Source organism: Syngnathoides biaculeatus, chromosome 8 (genome assembly GCF_019802595.1).
Source record: "Syngnathoides biaculeatus isolate LvHL_M chromosome 8, ASM1980259v1, whole genome shotgun sequence".
Classification (NCBI taxonomy): domain Eukaryota; kingdom Metazoa; phylum Chordata; class Actinopteri; order Syngnathiformes; family Syngnathidae; genus Syngnathoides; species Syngnathoides biaculeatus.
The window spans coordinates 8,770,970-8,789,387 of NC_084647.1; the positions used below are offsets into that span (position 1 = coordinate 8,770,970).

General features: G+C 49.7%; 2 protein-coding genes across 4 annotated transcripts; one reads left to right on the forward strand and one right to left on the reverse strand.

The window, feature by feature from the left end:
- Window positions 1–253: 253 nt before the first annotated feature.
- On the reverse strand, window positions 254–12,616 carry zc3h4 (zinc finger CCCH-type containing 4). Of its 3 annotated transcripts, none has more exons than XM_061827105.1 (14): window positions 12,243–12,616; window positions 9,103–9,382; window positions 8,391–8,498; window positions 8,117–8,315; window positions 6,886–7,031; window positions 6,733–6,811; window positions 6,525–6,658; window positions 5,993–6,106; window positions 5,767–5,878; window positions 5,575–5,684; window positions 4,474–4,928; window positions 3,548–3,744; window positions 3,146–3,340; window positions 254–2,589 (listed from the first exon to the last, which is right to left on the reverse strand). In XM_061827105.1, exons 1-14 carry the CDS (start codon window positions 12,320–12,322, stop codon window positions 992–994), a joined length of 3,807 nt encoding a protein of 1,268 aa, XP_061683089.1. In that variant the 5' UTR covers window positions 12,323–12,616; the 3' UTR covers window positions 254–991. The 3 variants fall into 3 exon arrangements, with proteins under 3 accessions (XP_061683089.1, XP_061683088.1, XP_061683090.1); XM_061827104.1 differs by having other exon boundaries at window positions 3,548–3,747; XM_061827106.1 differs by lacking the exon at window positions 12,243–12,616 and adding an exon at window positions 11,100–12,175 and having other exon boundaries at window positions 3,548–3,747.
- Window positions 12,617–14,650: 2,034 nt separating this feature from the next.
- On the forward strand, window positions 14,651–18,288 carry sae1 (SUMO1 activating enzyme subunit 1). The gene is made up of 9 exons (XM_061828387.1): window positions 14,651–14,892; window positions 14,992–15,103; window positions 16,491–16,664; window positions 16,981–17,126; window positions 17,194–17,296; window positions 17,516–17,621; window positions 17,712–17,859; window positions 17,934–18,003; window positions 18,092–18,288. The coding sequence occupies exons 1-9, from the start codon at window positions 14,801–14,803 to the stop codon at window positions 18,182–18,184; spliced, it is 1,044 nt and encodes a 347-aa protein (XP_061684371.1). The 5' UTR covers window positions 14,651–14,800; the 3' UTR covers window positions 18,185–18,288.
- Window positions 18,289–18,418: the final 130 nt, after the last annotated feature.

Genomic DNA, 18,418 nt, shown 5'->3' on the forward strand with positions numbered 1-18,418 from the left:
CAGTGCGTCGCCAGCTTGATGCAGTCACGCCACCAAATATTACATTTTATGTACTTTAGGTTCATTTGATGTCTGCCAATAATCATTTTGCTCTCTTGAGAAGTGGGTTGATTCAAGCGTCTCCATTTTTTTAATCTCATATTAATCATCAAATGTGTTCAGTATGAAACAAAAGGAAGAGGTCCTCATCCTTCAAATACTTTTGGAGGGGACTGTACAGTTGGCCCATGAACGAAACGGAGAACCGGGGAGCTGCTTTGGATCTGGTTGGTGTCTTTATTCAAACACTCACCGATAGTGTACACTTGGAAAAGTCCACTCCTCCATAATAATCGACAAGATGCGGCTCAAATGGATACAAAATCAAGGAAAAAAAAAACAAAAGCAGATTTACAAAGCCCGAAAGGGGGAAAAAAATGTGCATTGAATGACAAACTCCTAAAAAAAAAAATACATTGTGATCAAACAACAAATGGTGATTATATAGAAGTAAATTTTAGGTATAAAAATAAATTAAAAGAAATTTTTTTTTTTTTTTTTACAAAAAACGGGTCCTGTCTGATGGAGATGGTCTCAAAGTTCCTGTCTACAGAGAGAAATTCATCAAATGACGAGCAGCGGTAAAAAGTTTGTGATTGATTGTCACGCCGCCATCGAGAACGCCAACAGACGCAAAAGGCGGACACGCCGGCCGGAAATGATGGATTTCTCTTTCTCAGCAGTGCTGCAGTTGTAACAAGAAGAATGAAAACCGCTAAGGTTGACAGACATTCAAAAGTGGACCCTCCCTGGCGGGACAGTGCATGGAAGTAGAAAAATAAATAAACGGGCAGTGGTGCTGCTGCGCTAATCATAACACAAATGGTGAAAATGAATCTTCCAATCGGTATGCAACGCATCGGAGGTAACGAGTGAATGGTAAAAATGTCGGAGAAGACGTCCTCGGCTTAAAATGAGGATTGAACTCTCCCACGTCCCAAAAAGTCTGCCGTCACTGGCAGAACGGCGAGGCGGTGGGATCGAAGCCCTTGAAAACGTCCTTGAGCGACCCGTTGTCCTGCTCGGCGGCGGGCTGCTCCACCTGGGCCGGACTGTTCCCGCCGAAAGGACTGCCGGTCCCGCCGGACTTGGCGGCCTGCTTTACCACTCCGAAGAGGGTGGACACGGGCAGGTTGTGGACTCCGGCCGGCGCCTGTTCCGCCGGCGCTCCCGGAACGGCGGGAGGCCCCCCCTGAGCGGCAGAGTTTGGCGAGGGCGCGGGTTTGGGTCGCGGTCTGTTGTAGCTGTTGTAGCGGTCCGTGCCTTGCTCCCCGCTCTTCTCCGGCTCCGGTTGGTCCAGCGCAGATTTACGGACAAACAAGGGCTCCTTGGATTTGGGTTTGCTCGCCGAGGGCTCGCCGAGTCGGGATTCCGAGTTGGGGGAGTTGTTTGGGCCGCCGGCGGTACCGGGGCTTCCTGGTTTGTTAGTCCGGGGGTCATAGAGACTGATGCCGCTCAGTACATTTGCGCCCCCTGGCGCGCCGGGCGCCGCGCCGCGTCCGGCCCCGCCCGAGGAGAGAAGCCTCGGATCGTAGGGGGCAATGGTGGATGGCGGGGAGCCAGACGTGGACGCCGCCGAGGAAGAGGACTCGGCCGGGGGCGGCGGAGGTTCGGACGGCGGCTTGAGCGCCGACTTCTGCTGGAGGCGGGGGTCCGTGGGGCCCTTGCGCGCCGTCCGCGGGTCGACGGGTTTTTCCGAGGGGGCGGGTGGGAGGGAGTGAGGCTGACTCAGCGGGACCGAAGGGGGGGCGGGAGCGGGCGCCACGGGAGGGGACGACGATTGGGAAGGGCTGGAGCTCACCGTCTTCAGGATGCGAGACAGCAGCTCAAAGTCCGGGAGCGAGGAGGACGACGAGGAAGCCGGGGGGTCCGAGGAGGGGGCCGCCGCCGCGGGAGGAGACTGCGAGTGTGGCTGGGCCGCGCGGGACAGACGTGGGTCGAGGGACGGGACCAGAGGAATACCTGGCGGGAGAGGGAGCAGGTCCTGTTTGGGGAGGGGCAACGGGAGAAGGTCCTCGGGAGACCAGGTTATGGTTTTGGCGAAAGCGGGCATGTGGAGGACGACGTCCTTCTTGATGTGGCTGAACTGCTGCAGCTGGGAGCGGGGGTCCCTCAGGGCCATGCCCATCAGGGGGTCCAGGGGGATCGGCACCGGTTTGTCTCGCAGGACTCGCTCCGTCTCCTCTTCCTCCGCCGCCGGCGCCGTCAGGGGCGGGGGTTTATAGATCAGAGGGGGCTCCGCTTTGGGGGCGGCGAGCTGGAGGCCGGCCGACGCGGCGGCCAGCCGGGCTAACCGCGGGTCTGCCGGCGGACCCGACGAAGACGCGGGCGGCGCCAGGTCGGCTTCGACGGCGCGGGCCAGGCGCGGGTCGCGGGCCAGACGCGGGTCCGCCGGCCGAGCCGGAGGGTTCGCGGCCTTCTGGAGACGGGGGTCGCTGGGCGCCTCGGACTTGGGAGGAGCCTGCGTCTGTTGGCGCAGCGTCTTCAGGATGGACGTCACGCTGCCGCCATCGTCCTCGTCCTCGCTGGAGTACCAGTTGCCGGAGTCACCTGGAAACAACCAGGAAAGTGGGAGGCTGAAGGCTTCGCCGAGCTTACGATCATGTCACAGATTTTTCAATAACAAAAAATTTTCCCCTCCTTCAGTTTGGCAAAATACAGTTTTCTTTATTTTTGTTCCCTTCTGAGATTCGCTTATTTATTTGACATCAAACAAATGTATTTTTTTTTTTTTTTGCATCATTACTACATTGTCTGCCAAAAATAATTGCCTTTACTGTGAAAACCAAAAAAATGAAATCAACAACATTTTGAAAATATGACTTTTGAGCATTGTAGACATTTATCCCATAAAAAAAAAAAAAAAAAACAAGCCGCCTTAAGAAATTTTTTTTTTTTTTTTTAAGTCTCTTAACCGTTACTGATCAGATTCTATAAAGGTGACCAATAAACAAGACCATTCAGATGTTCAGTACAAGCAAAATTGCTACATTTAATTTTTTTAAAAATTGTCCAGACAAACCGGTCGAAAGACGTATTGTCTGATCACAATTGTACGACATCCTTTGGAAGCCGAGCAGTGTGAAAACGATGGTCAGACGTTTACCTTCAGCTTCTCTGCTCCTCTTCTCCGCGCCGCCGTCCAAGCGGCGGGCTCGCTCCTCCTCCTCCTGTTGCTTCTGTTGGATCCTCATGAAAAGGACGCGCTGCGCTGGAGGGAGCAGGTCCGAAACGGATAATCCCCCCTGACCGGCTCCGTTGGTCGCGTCTTCCTGGCCGCCACCTCCTTGGTAGTTGTCACCTACGGGGAAAACGTCAACATGAGGAGACCTCAAAAGGGGAACCTCGCGAGAACCCGGCCTGGGCCGTACAGTGGAAAAATCCAAAAACAATCTGTATGAATGTACTTTGAGGGAGACAGATTCAAATTGGCAATGGAATTTTTGTGGGGGGGAAAAAAGAAATATACACATGTGAAACCATTGAAATTCTTTGGAATTATTCTCACCCTCTTCCACCAGCCCTTCCATCTTGGTTCCATCTTGATTGAAGAAGGTGTTGAAGTAGCTTCCTCCGCCCTGAGGCTGGTGTGGCGGGCAATCGCCAGACGCAAACGTGCCCGCGTTCTCGGAGGCGAAGCCCGTCGGGGACGACCCGGGCCCGCCGGGTGTTGCGGTTGCTGCCTGACTGTTGCTGGGGCCCTGACTTCTGAGGGACGGGGAAGCAGTTAGCAAATGGAAAGCAAAGCTCAACGTAAAACATTTCATGGAAAACGGACACTTTGTCGCTTGCATATAAATAATTTGTGCGCATGAGGTGGCTGCCTACCCACACGGCGTGAAATGAATCAGGCAAGTCTTTCGTTATCTTCCTATTCCTGCAACTGCGACCTCGAGTGAGCAATTCTGAATTTGGACAAACTTTGTCGTCACAATTTGTCTAAGTCGCATCATTACCGCACCCACGGCAAATTTCTCTCCCCATGACTTGAGTGCGAGGCCGGGCTAAGCCGCAGAGCCACTTTTAAGTGGTGAATGAAATCAGCCCGAGGCCAGCAAAGTTTCCTTGAGTTCTGTTGGATCGCATTTGCAACAACCGGAAGAGCGCTCGCCATATATTTATTGCACGTTCATGAATTTAGTCAATCGTCGATAAACTCACGTCAACTAGTTATGGTGTGAAATTTGGCAGAGGAGTGATGAAGCGCTGCCAAAAGATTGTTAGCTGGGTCACAAAAACCTTTTCTACGCATCAGTCTGGCCTCGACGGGGCAGGATGAGCATGAGAAGACTCCACCAAATTCAGCAAGACACGAAATATGATGTGAAGCTGCTCACTTTCCACACTGACTTTTTTTTTTTTTGTCCTTTCTCGGCCGGCCCACGTACGCGCGCATCAGCTCCTTTCAAATCGAGTAAATTGACGCGGACTCACTTAACCGCCAGTTTATGGGCCAGCTGTCCGGTGGGCTGCACTTTGATCTCAAACAAGGAGGGGATCTTCTTGCCGCCTCCCCCTCCAACACCAGCGGGCAGGGGGCCCCCGCCGGGATTCGCGGCTGCCCCTTGGGCGTAGGGAGCTCCGTCTGGATTTTGTACGGGAGGACCCCCGCCGCAGGAATTCGGCGAGGGGACCGCCCCGGGCCCGCTGGGGGAAGCCTTGGCGGCGACGGGCGGCTGGCCGGGGGGCGGGACCCCGCCAAAGTCGCCGGCCGCGGGGCCTCCGAAATCCCCTGCCCCGACGTTGGCTTCGACGGGCACCGGGCGCGGAGGAGTGGGGAGGAGGCCCACTCCGGGCGGGGGTTTGGGCAGAGGGTTGATCCCCTGCTTTTTCAGCTCCTCCACCTCCTTCTCGTCCTCTGCCCCGGCCTCTGCGTCCTCAGCCAGCATCTGAACCAAAAAATTGAAATCATCATTATTCTTCTTGTGATTCATCTCCCCTCTCCAGGTGTTAAGAGCAGTGAGGCCACAACATTTGGGAACTTTATCGTCAACCACGGTGTCCCTGGATCTCTTCCAATACTTTTGCTCGAGAGGCTTCTCGTTAATTATTTGAAGACTTGTGTATCTGATCCTGTGATTACCTCTCCATCTATTTTTTTTCCACATTTCATTTGTCTTCAGTCAAGAGTGAAAATAAAGGACTTTGCCAACATCCATGTTTGGTCCTTCCAGAGAACCACTGCATAGGCGCAGTTGGGCAGCTCCAAGGTCATATATTCATATTTTGGGGGGAAAATCTCCTCCTTTACTCTGGAAAAACTTCCCCATTTACTCTTGTGGAATACATAAATGCATTGATTTGTGGCATTTACGTTGCAATGAGTAAATTGAGTGGTCCATGAGAGGAAAGTACTCCTTTACCACCAAGGAACTATGTTGAGGTTAGTTGAGGCCCTTTGGGGCTCTTCGGTGGCACACCGGCAAAATCCTTCTTAAGAGGAGGTTTCAATTACTTAACGATTTTCATATTGCAGAATAGCGGGGGGGGGGGGGGTCAAATCAAGTTATTTGTAACGCGCACGCGGGAACAGACCTTGTTAAGAAGCTCCTGGGTGTCGTCGTTGAGGTTGTCGTGGGAAAACATGCACTCATCGCCGTTGACGCAGTTGCCCGTGGTGTGGAACAGCTTGCAGGGGAATTCGCGTGACGTCGGCATTAAGGCGGCAACGGACAATTTTTACAGTCGCGTGGCGACGTTTTTAGCAGCGGCGAGGCGAAAGGATATCGTGCATATAAGGGCAGTGGTCGGCTCGAGCGCAGTAGCCGGTGATGTAAAACTTGCAGAGCTCCTTCTTCTTGGGCAACTCAATGTCGTGGCTGAAGTTGCAGTGGTCCCCCTAGTGGCCAAAACGCAAAGTATAAATGCTCTTACTCAATGTGAACGCAGCCGTTTGATGACAAAAGCAAAAAGCAAAAAGCAAAAAGAGCGAGAGCGACACTTCTTGGCTCACCCAAGTGCATCTGCCTTCGATGTAATATTTGCAGATGGCTTTTCCTTTCTTATCTTGGTACTTCTCATTGTGGTTCCTCTTGCCAGTTCCTGGTCCAACATCCCCTCCGCCATCCTGAAACATGTCCAATGCAAACACGCACACAAGTAAAACTACACGCAGCAATAAAGGCCCCTCCCACCAACTCTTTGAAACTTTCGTCTTTACTTAACTTGCTGTTGCCATTCATACGACAGATAAAAGCTTTTAATTGGACTAAGGAGGGTTGTAAGTCAATTCAGATGAGCTCTTTGTTATTTCAGGATATATTCTTTATGTGACATTTTTGTCTGGAAAGACTTATCGGATGCAGAACGTGCGCTCTGCGGAACGTTCCGGTCAAATAAACTGCAATGTGTCGACAGTGCCAGACAATGATGTTTTGTATTTGGAGCACCGCGGTAGGAGTGACAACAAAAGCGCGGAAACAAAGCTGTGGTACGTGGACGTCATCATTAGGTCCAGCAGGCAAGCAAGCAAACGGCGAGCATACCCCGTTGTCCATGTCGCCGTTGTTGTTGTCGTCGTCGTGGCCCGAGTCCCCTCGGCCTCGTCCTCGGCTTCTCATTTTGCCTCTGATCATCCCGCGTCCTCCTTTGCCCCGCCCTCTCCCCCGCCCGCCTCGGCCTGGAACCCGAACCAGACGTGTTCGGGGCAGGAAATTAAAAAAAAAAAAAGGATAATAACACCGACGGGCTTACCTCTTCCTCTGTCTTTGGACTTCTTGTACTGATAGTCATCGTAGTCATCTTCCCCCATGTTGTCGTAGTCGTCTTCATACTGGGGAGGCAAAAACAAACGTGAAGGCCTTCCTTTCATCCACGATCAAGGAAAGCTGCGTCTCAAGCACTCACCTCCACGTCTTCCCCGTAAGCATCTCCGTCGTCGTCTCCCATCTTTCCGCCTCGTCCTCCCCTTCCTCGACCGCCGCCCCGTCCCCCTCGTCGTCCGCCCCTCATTCCGCCCCGGCCCCTCATGTTCCTCATGCGGCCGCGCCCCCCTGGAGGAACACGACAAGATCCACTTTAACATCAATCATAAGAATGCCGCCAGAACGGGACTTGGGCTCCTCGACATAAAAGTAAATCTTCAGCCTTGGTCGGCAGCAGATTCCCGGACGCCTCCCCGGTGAGATGATCCAGGCTTGTCCCACCGGGGGGAGACCACGGGGACGAACGACCCAGGACACACTGGAGAGGCCGTTTATACCGAGTATAAACTTTCCAACTTGCCAGCACAATCAAAGTTGAGAGCTCATTTCTACCGGAGGTCGGTAACATGCCCTCGATGCTACGTTAGAATATTAAAGAAAGATGTTTTGTTCCGTTGGAAACAGCATTTTGTCAGGCGCTCAACATTTGGAGCTGGATCAACATTTGGAGCTGCACTCCGTCCAGATACTTCAGTCACGTAAATGGTACTCCAATCTTTGATATGTTAAAATGCACCAAAAAAAAAAAAATCCTTTGAACTCTTCTCTGTTGTATTTGCCAGAAACGGTCCTGGGTCACTCTGACCTGCTGCGTGTTTAATTAGCGACCTAAAACAATCACGAACAAAGCACATCACGATCGCAAACATTTCCGTCACTATTTAGGAGAAATAGCATCCATCCATTTTCTTAGCTGCTTATCCTCACGAGGGTCGCAGGAGTGCTGGAGCCTATCCCTGCGTCAACGGGCAGGAGGCGGGGGAAACCCTGAACTGGTCGCCGGCCAATCACAGGGCACGTTGAGATAAAAAAAACAGCCGCACTACGGGCAATTTTAAAGTATCCAATTAACGTTTCATGTTTTGGGGATGTGGGAGAAAACCGGAGTGCCCACCTGGAGAAAAGCCACGCAGGCACGGGGAGAAGATGCAAAGTCCACACAGGCGGGGGCCGGGATTGAACCCGGCACCTCAGAACTGCCGTGCCGCCTGTTAGCTAATTCAAACATTTTAATTTGATCACCTAAGCAACAGAAGTAGTTTCAACATATGAATTTGACAGCAATTTGGTCTGCTGGGAAATAAGCTGGCGCGTTTACACGAGTTTTTACTTGACGAATTGAACACCTTCAACTGGATCCCCGCGGCACCCACCTCGTCCTCCGCGCCCCCCCTCCTTGGCCTTGCGGTACATGTGGAGCTCCTTGGTGAAGTCGTCGTACTCGTCGGGAGGCACGTCCTGCTCCTCCTCGCCCTCGTAGTTGTCCTCCTCGTAGTCGTCGTAGCCGCCGTAGCCCTGCTTGTCCATCTTCACGTAGCCGCCCTTCTTCGGGCCGCTGTAACCGCCGTGAGACTGCGGGAGGGAACGAGCGAGCGGGCGGTCACGTGACGAAACCGACGGCGCGGTTTGCGTTTATCGTTGACTTACGGGGGGCGGGTACTGGGGGCTGTACTCTCTGTACTTCCTCTTCTCGCCGGGAGAGTAGTCGGAATCGTCGCTGAAGTCCGAAAAGTCGTCATCGGAGGAGGCGTGACGCTGCAGGACAAACCGTTACGGTTAAAGCGTGGGACACACGTCGCCGATGTGCCCAATTTGAGGACCTTCTTCCATTTGTCATCCAAGTGGGGCAAAATCAAATCTTCAACTCTTTCTAAACATGACCCTGAACAATTATCTCTCGCCTATTGCAGTTGTAGGGACAGTGAGGCCAGCTTCTACTCAATACTACTTTTTCTTCTTGGTTGTATTTTACTTTTTGTGCCAGTCCTGGGATGCCGCGTTGCCTTTGACACAGCAGAGGCTCAGGAAATCCCAATTGACTGACAAATTGACTTTGTTCTAAAGTGTGTGACTTTTCAAATTTGGGCTTGTTCAGTCAAAGCCAAAACTTTTACCACTAATTGTACCTTCTGCCACCTAGTGGAAGAGCTTTGAATCGTTTTATGTGTGACGAGATCATGATGCATTATTTGGCTGCAAACTTTGTGATGTTTTTCTTTGGCGGGGTGTGCCCTGAGATTTTTGTCATGTCAAATATGTGGCAGGTGAGTTAGCGTGGTCTGTCATGTTTGAAAAATCTGCTCGGATCCCAAAAATGCCCCGCCCGCAGCACTCGGAAGTTGCGCTTTGCTCTTCTTACTTTGTGCTTGGACTTGCGCTTCTTCTTGGCGCGCCTCTTCTCGCGCTCACGTTCCCTCTCTTTCTTCCTCTTGCGCTTGCGGCGGTGCGAGCGCTCCTCGTCCGAGTTGCTGCTGGCGTGGCGCTCCCGGCTCGGCCGAGGGGGACGCTCGTCCCCTGCCGCGCCGCCGCCCGTCCCTTCCCCCGCTGCGCCTCCTCCATCGACGGACGCGTCTCCTGCCGTCTCCAACTCGCCTCCGTCGTCCTCCAGCTCGCCCTCCTCCAGCTCGCCATCCTCTGGCCTGTACGCACACAGCACGGAGGCCGATCAATTTTAGGGACCGATTCGGGCGTGGTTCCGCTGGTACAGTAGTAATCTCCCAACGCAAAGGTTGTGGGTTCAACCCCCGGCCCTTCTGTCCCGAAGCAAGGTAGTGAGTTGCTCCAAGGTAGAAAAGCCCATTTAACTTAACTCCTCCTGGTCTTGTCAGTCACACAGTTTTGATAACAAATATCATGCACACGGACCCACCGGATATAAAAGTGATTCCGAACCAGTACGCCATGGCACATTAATGCCCCGTGAGAGATTTTCAGGTGTGATGCAGGAAGTGATCCAATTTCACTAAAGGGGGGGGGGGGGGGTCCCTTCAATGATCTGTTCATCACCAAGCAGAACACCTGATGGAGCTTCCACTAATGTGATTTATTTTTTTAAAAACCGCAAGATATCTCTGATGTCAACACGCGGCTTGGCTCCAAAAATACGGAGAAATAAGCATAAAAAGCATTCAGTAACTCTGTACACCAATACAACAAAGTTTAGTTTGGCCCAATGACAATTTGGCTGAACGAACGGACGAAGCCCGCTCGGATGAGAGCTGAAATATCGTCGAAGACGACCACAACTGTCCAGTTTGTCAACCATTCAAATACCCTGAAAATGAAATCGACTGGAAATAAATGAGAATATTCACAGGGAAGACTAAATCACTCATTCAGGAGCAGGGGAACCCTTTTCTTATCAGTTGCGATAAAGCTTACAAAAATAAACGTTGCTTGTTGTGTTGAGAGCTCACGTGATGACATTTTGCTGTTGCGTTAGGAATTATTACATAGCTATTAAATATAAGAAACATTTGACCCTCAGCGCTGATGTTGCTTTCAAAGGGAAAAACAAACAATGCCGGACCATACAATTAGCAATGGATCATATCATCTTCATGTACCACAGGCTGATGCTTGGGGTACAAGGTGGGAGGGGGGCATATTAGGGACTCCTTAACAATGAAGCATTTATTACCAACAAGACCTCCTCCGCTTGATGTCTTCTATTGCACTCGCAGGAACTTAAATGTCAAATTGTCTGCTTGACTGGACACAAAAGGAACATTTACTGCCGGAATGAAACCCTATCAAAATGAGCAACAAGGGCAGCAACAGCGCTGGAACACTTCACGTGTTTAAGTGGTATTAATACACAAAGTGTAAAGTTGAACGTGACTGTCAGCAAGCCACTAGTGAAGCTGACGCCATCCACGTGAATTATACAGTTTCACGTTTACTACATATTTGGCCTATCGCACATTTCTTAATAAGGACTTGGCAGAAACAGCTTGACTGGCAACAATTTCTTTTTTTTTTAAATCTTACAGCTGAGGGATTTTGACTCGATTCTGAAGAAAGGTCGCCGTGACTCGACGCGGACACGCGCGCCGACGACCTCTCCGGCCTACTCACATCACACACTCGCTGAAGTGCAAACGCAACCCTAACCAGGAGTCCACCATGCCAAACCGACAACGGCACACAAAGCTTTGCGCGGCATCAAGTTTACACCCCGTCTCTCCGTTTTGTGACCAAAGCGCAACACACCCTGACGGGAGCGTTTACGCTTCAACAGGACAGAAGCGTCTTCTCCTCTCAACGCACAACGCACCATGCACATTGGATAAAGCGGCATTAGAAAGGGGCCATGATGAAAAGGGGGGCGGGGGGGGGGGGGGGGGGGATACTTACTGTGACAGGCCTTCTTCATATTTGGCACGCACAACCATGAAAAAGTCCTCACTCTAACACTTGGGGGTCACTTTTGGAGGCGGGAGGGGATTTGTGGGGGGGGGGGGGGCTGGGAATTGGATTTACCAACACATTCAAGCTATTTGCCAACTGGGAACTGGGTGAATAAATTACAAATTGATTTTTGTGTTTTGACTTCTGGGATGCTTTGCATACATTTTACATACAATACATACAGTATTTGGACATGTTAGACAAACAGCACAAACTCGGGGAAGGGGTCGAGGGGGGGGGGCGTTCATGTTAAGATGAAGACGCAGAAAGAATCAAATCCTTAAAAAGTTTGCGGACGTTCGGCGGGTTAAACGTAACCAAGCGAACCGCTTTGGCCATTGAAGTTAAGTTTGTGATTGTTGGCTCGTTCCAATATTGACACGAACACGTTTGTGTCGTGTTTAAAAAGAAAACAAAAAGTGTTTAAAAGACCTTAAAATCTACGTGGGCGACGTTGACGGTGTTCCTTATGTGACGCGGGGAACGACAAGCGACAAAGTACAAAAAAAACCAAAAAGAACGGGGGGGGGGGAATACTTTTAACGGTTAGCCGTTACGAAGCTAACGCGGCTAAGACAGCAGCCGAAACTGACACACCTTTTAACCCTTCAAGTGTTCTTTTCGACGCCTAAAATGAATGCGAACCGCTTCAGTGGAACGAATTCGTTCAAGTTTGCGGGGCTTAAAACATTTTGCAATCGTCCAGGTGGTCGACGGCCGGCAACGCCATTAAAAAAAAAAAAAAAAAAAAAAAAAAGTGGCTTGAGGAGCTTCGGCCTGCTCGTCATTATCAGTCCGCGTCGAGCCGCTTCGACGTCGAGGTGGGATAACGTAATTAAATAAAAGGGACAAACGTGATCGCCGACATTATTTTGGCCTCCCAGTTGGCGCCGTCGTGTCAACGCACAAGTCCGTCGTTACCTCTTTACCCGTTTTCCAGAAAAAAAAAGGCGAGTTTAATCCCTCTTTGACAAAAAAAAAAAAAAAGAGAAAGAGAAAAAGGTATCCCCGGGCTTTTTGTGTTAAAAAAAAAAGAAGCATAGGACAAATAAATAGTTTCATTGAAATATGATTGTAGAATTACTCGACCTTTCGTCAGTCAGGAGACTGTTGTGTTCGTGGTTGGAAGTTGGGGAGTTTGGATGGACAGTCATGCTTTCCACAGCCATTTCCTCTGTCTAACCCTTAGCTCACATGGAGGTGCCCAAAAATTCAAACTCTCGACGCTGGAAAGCTACTGGCTTATGCGTCACTTCACAAGGATCTACTGAGTTTTGGAATTAAGTTGAATTTCAGTTCATAGGCAGTAGGCAATGCTCCACTACAGTTGTAAGAGAAATTTGATGAAAGTGAGTCCAGACGTTCTCTTGCCGTCCTACTGAAGCGATGTAAAATGACGACTGGCGCACTTAAAATGGCCGACCGTCTTCTTCACAGACAAACGGGGCGGGCTTCAACTCGTCGTGACGTCACTTTTCTCGACGTTTTAACGCGTCCCACGGACCGGGTGGGGGGGGTCCACGGGTGGTGGTGGTGGTGGTGGGGGGGAGAATAAGCCCTTCATTTAGACTGGCAGACACATCGGGGTCTGTATCACTGCGAAGTCTTAAAATGTTTCGCTTCCATTGTGAAAAAATGTAAATAAATCCCGGATGGACGGGTTAGGGGTTAGCAATGTCAATTTGAGTCTGCGTGGACTTGTGTGTTGTTAATTATTTGGCCATTAGAGCTGATTGTAACACATGCTTTAAATGTCCACTGTAAGTTCTGATGGAAAATTTTGATATTTTACACATCCGTACAAAACACGACATATGGGGTGTCTTCCCCTCGAAAAAAATTACATGAAAATCAAGACAGCATTTTGTCTGTTGAATAATTCTATTTATTCAATAGAGGGTGAAACAGTTGCACAGTAAATATCATACCTGTCAACTTTTTGGAGCGCCAACCTGTATTAAGCTACCAAAATAATTTTTTATCACATACCGAAGCAAAGAATGTGTCAAAATAACGGAGGTAAAAAAAAAACACACACAAAGTTTTTCGATGATTTTTATTGTAGATTTCCATAGTGATAACATCTCAAGTTAATGTCGAATTAGCAAAATCTATTTAGTGTGTAACTTTCTTCCGTGTAACATGGATTTGTATGATTAGTTATGATATACGGCTGTACACGTAAGATTCACCACAAAATCCGTATGAGCTACGGCTCAACCGTACGAGTTGACAGGTATGAAATATTTACTCCATCGTATTATGTTTTCAAGCTTAATGTGTATGCTTTTGTAGCAAAATATCGATTCAAAACCTTCCAGAAAGTCGCAGTATTCTCCATCCATCATCCTCCACTTATTCCGTGGGGGCTTTCGTAGAGAAGGCCAGACTTCCCTCTCCCACCCGCATCATCCGGGGGGGGGGGGGGGGGCTCCCCACAAGGCGTTCCCAGACAGGAGGGAGTCCGAATCCGATGCCCCAGCCGCCTCCTCTCAACGCGGAGGAGCAGCGGCTCCACTCTGAGCCCCTCCCGGATATGACCGAGCTTCTCTCCCCCCCCCCCATCTGTAAGGGTGAGAAGGAGAAAAGCCATTTCGGCCGCTTGAATCCGGGATTTTGTTCTCGGTCATTCCTAGAACAGGAAGGAACTCTGGGTGAACGTCATCGATCCCCGGAGGCTCGCCGCCGATCATCTTTGGAAGCAGCTCGGTGACGTCGACCCCAGAGATGGGAGAGCTGCCCGTAAATAAATCCCTCCGTCAGATGTCGTTTGAGCCATAATATGTCATCCAAGATACTTACCGTCATGTCATTATTCAACAATGAAAATGTTGACGTTTACCCTTTTATGTTTCTCGAGATAATTCCAAACTTTTTAGCAGTACGGCATTCTGATATTTTCCCACCCCATACTCCAAATATCGAGTGATGGTGGTCAAGGATGACGCAGTCGCTTAAGCTCCGAGCTCCAAGTTCCCTCTCAAGCGTTGCAAAGTCAAACTCGCTGGCTCGGACGATCGGACGATCGTTCCAGTTTGAATTCGTCTTTGCTCTTTCGTGGCTTGCTGATGTCACAACTGCCAATCGGCAGGCCCACGCCCACGTGTCACAATCCGTTCGAGACTTGACAGGCAAACGCGGTTCGCTTCATACGTTTCCAGGAAAGCTCCAAACTAATGCGTTCATATAAAGTCCAGAGGTACTTTTGTACTGTTTGTTTAAAAAAAAAAAAAAAGGAACACCGATCAGCATTTTGAGGATGAGCGGCTAAGGAAATGGATGGATGGATGGATGACGTAAATCTCCGGAGAGACAAAATGTTTGTGAGTCCAAGCTCGGGGAAAAATTTACCCAATGTAGCCATTGAGCGTTGCCTAGTAAAAGTAACCCGATAATGTGGTATTTACTGTAAACATAAGTTATAAATTCACAGCGTCAAGGGTACATTATTCTCAGGGGGAGCAAAAATCGGAAATAACGTTAATGTAAAAAAGAATAAGAAGAGAGGCATTTTTCAGTGACGTCATCACCGTGCGCCCATTCAGCGGGACCATCGCGGCATTTGAAACGATTGTCCGCTCGTCTTCCTTCAACGATCACTTTTACAGCTTTTTGTCGATTTCACTCACAAGCGTGATCCAATCGCAATGATCGAGAAGGAGGACCCGGTTATCACCGAGGAAGAGGCGGCCCAGTACGACCGCCAGATCCGACTTTGGGGCTTAGATGCGCAGAAGAGGTGAGCTAGCCTGGCATGCTAATTTTCCGTCTGCTTCGTTGTCCTTTTACATCAATTCATGTGCAATTTCACGACATAAAATGAGCATTTTGGTTGTAGACTGCGTGGGTCCCGGGTGCTCCTGGCAGGCTTAGGTGGCCTCGGGGCAGAAGTGGCCAAGAACTTAATCTTGGCTGGAGTGAAAGGACTCACCTTGCTGGATCACGAGAAGGTAGCGCAAACATGTCACAACCATTCAAACGCTGACAATATTGTGACCAACGTGGCACAAATGATGTCCACTGGATGGCGCTTGTTGCAAATATGAATTTCAAGTTTACTTCCCAAATAAATATTTCGCTCTCCAATCTCAGAAGAAAGAGCAAATCGAGGCAGAGCGTTTATTCCTAAAAAGTATATTTGAGTCAGTGCAATATGACACACCTTTTGAACATCAACACCGATTTAATATGAGACGAAAATACGAAAAATAAATTGCACAAAATTTTGAATGAAAAGCGGTCCAATTTTTCAAGATGAAAACGCAAATATATATTGTTGGACCTAAAACCTGTACGGTACACCCCAGAATTGTACTGTACTGGATTTAAAATGTTTCATCCATTCTCACATTCACAGTTTGAACATTTCATCCCCCCCCCCCCATCCATTTTCTGAGCCGCTTATCCTCACGAGGGTCAAGTGAGTGCCGGAGCCAATCCCAGCTGTCAACGGGCGGGAGGCGGGCGGGGTACACCCTGAACTGGTCGCCAGCCAATCGCAGGACACAGAGAGACTCAAAATCACACCTATGGGCAATTTAGTGTGTCCAAGTAATGTTGCATGTTTATGGAATGTGGGAGGACAATTCTCCCACCCGGAGAAAAGCCACACTTGCAGGCACGGGGAGAACATGCAAACTCCACACGGGCAAGGCCGGGATTGAACCCGTGTTGAACATTTCATGAACTCATTCTTTTTTTTTTTTTTTTTTTTTTGTTTTGTTGGGTCCACCATAAGCGGTGCGTGTACCACACGTAATCCCTGTCGCCGCGTATTTCCGACTGATTTGATGAGATTGCAGCTACATTTTCGATTCCTTCCAAAGTCAAACAAATTGCTAGGTGGACGTTATGCCCCGGATTTGTGAAACGCGCAGATGAAGGCTGGCATCGTGTCAAATTTCTGCAGCAGCCCAGTGAGCGTGCAAAAATGAACAATGTTCATTTTTCCTTTGCGATTCTTCCACTGAAGTATATTTTTGGGGGCAAAGAGGAATAAGTACAGTCGTGTCATGATGAGCGGAGAACGGGAAATTGAAATATCATGCACAAATTGATTTCTACCCAGCAGATGATGAATGCGCTGAATTATAGCAGCTCCTGTAAAAAGCCCGAGTAGGTCATTGTTGTTGAGTTGGAGGAAATTGGACAATATTCAAATGTCACTTGTAAACTTAACTGCGGAGTTAATGAGCTCTTTACGACAACGGTTGTTCAAAAACGGCATTTACATAATTTGCTATATCGGAAAATGGTTTTGAAGGAAGGGAAGTCAAGCATTTTTTTTTTTTTTTTTGGGGTTCTGCCGTGTCACACGTACCGTCGTGTCTCAACCAGGTGACCGAGGAGTCGTGCCGCGCTCAGTTCCTGGTCCCGGTGAGCGAACGGGGCCGGAATCGGGCCCAGGCGTCCCTGGAGCGCGCCCAGAACCTCAACCCGATGGTGGAGGTGCTCGCGGACACGGACAGAATAGAAGACAAACCCGACGCTTTCTTCCTGCAGTTTAATGCGGTGAGCGTGCGTGACGTAAACGTACTTGGACGTACCGGGAATGTGTGTTTATCGCCGATGGTGCCTTTTACCATCGCTAAGAACGTGATCTAAATATAAATATAGAAAGAGAGACGAGAACGTGTTTTTACCCCTCATGGAAGGCTTTAAACGCACTTGGACATCAGAAGAAAAAGCTTCAACAACCCTTTTAGGAAACAGTTCAATTATAGGAACAGTTTGAAGTTGAACAGCCACAATTAATATGCTAGAAAAAGACTAATTGGAAAATATTTTGCTTGTATTGATCCTTTTTTTTTTTTTTTGGGCCCTCAAGGTTTGTCTGACGGGCTGCTCCAAAGATGCGATGGTGCGGGTGGACCAGCTGTGCTCGCAGAACCACATTCTGGTCTTCTGCGGCGATGTCTACGGTTACTACGGTTACATGTTCTGCAACCTTGGACCCGAACACAACTACGTGGAGTGAGTCCGAACTGGAATTATGAGGGTGGGGGAAGCCCTCTGCTATGGATTTTGTTGCGTTGTTCAGGGAAAAACCCAAAATGGTGAAGAAGTCCTCGGGAGACGCCAACGACGGTCCCGACGCCAAGAAGGTCAAAGTGGACCCCAACGAGACCACCATGGTGAAAAAGGTTAGAGAGCAGATATACGTTGTATATAGCAAATGCTTCCATGCAAGTGCGTTTTGTGTGAGATAAACAGTAAAAATACAGAAATGGAATACGAAAAACACAAACAAAACAGGTTGTTCCTAATTTTGAAGAGTCAATTGTACAAAGCTTGCATTTGTTCCTTTTGCAAACGTACATACCGTGTTTGACTGAGGCCGTGGCGGATCTCGTTTGAACCAGACGTCCAAGTTCTGCAGGCTGAAGGAGGCCCTGGAGGTGGACTGGAGCAGCGACAAGGCCAAAGCCGCCCTCAAGCGCACGCCTGTCGACTACTTCCTGCTCCACGGTACTCGCGCGTCATCCAAACCTCCGTCGGCTTTTTACCTTTGTCGATATTGGCCATTTGAATGACGATCGATCGACCGACGCTTCTCAGTCCTGCTGAAGTTCCGAACGGACGAGGGGCGAGACCCGGACCCGCGACGCTTCGCAGAGGACGGCCGGCTGCTGAGTCAGATCCGCCGAGACGTCCTGGAGACTTTGGCGGTGAGCGCCGACCTGCTCGACGACGACGACTTTATCAGGTACGGCACTTGCGGGTCAGGCCACGCCTCTCGCCGTACGTGTCGGTACTCACCTCGTGCCCGTCGGTCCCCAGTTTCTGCTTCTCGGAGATGTCGCCGGTGTGCGCCGTGGTGGGCGGTGTGCTCGGGCAGGAAATTGTGAAAGTAAGCACACGTGCGGGTTCGACCCGGCCCGAACGCCAAACAAAGCCCGACTAACCGCAAACCCTGAACCGTCCTTGTCGTCGTCCAGGCTCTGTCCCAGAGAGACGCTCCGCACCGCAACTTCTTTTTCTTCGACGGCCGCAAAGGAAACGGCATGGTGGACTATTTGGGCCCGAACTGAGCGGGCGGAGACGGCGTTTGTTTATTTATGGTATCGCCTCGCCGCTAGCACGCCTTTCTCCCGACATTTTCTTACTTTTATTAATAAATAACAAAAGATTTGGATGTTTGGCTCTAAGATTTTCTTTTTTACGAGCGTGACAATGTTTAAATACATTTACAATGCGCTTAGAAAGTGTTAACTGATAAGTTTCAATTTGTTTAAAAAGTCTCAATACGGCAGCAATGAGCTTCA

Coding starts and splice junctions, on each gene's coding strand:
- zc3h4 (XM_061827104.1), bottom strand. CDS start 12,322: ATGGCTGTGGAAAGCATGACTGTCCATCCAAACTCCCCAACTTCCAAC. Junction 6,812..6,885: donor CTTACGGGGAAGACGTGGAG/GTGAGTGCTTGA, acceptor TTGCCTCCCCAG/TATGAAGACGACTACGACAA. Junction 6,659..6,732: donor GTCCAAAGACAGAGGAAGAG/GTAAGCCCGTCG, acceptor TTCGGGTTCCAG/GCCGAGGCGGGCGGGGGAGA.
- sae1 (XM_061828387.1), top strand. CDS start 14,801: ATGATCGAGAAGGAGGACCCGGTTATCACCGAGGAAGAGGCGGCCCAG. Junction 14,893..14,991: donor GGCTTAGATGCGCAGAAGAG/GTGAGCTAGCCT, acceptor TTTTGGTTGTAG/ACTGCGTGGGTCCCGGGTGC. Junction 15,104..16,490: donor CCTTGCTGGATCACGAGAAG/GTAGCGCAAACA, acceptor TGTCTCAACCAG/GTGACCGAGGAGTCGTGCCG.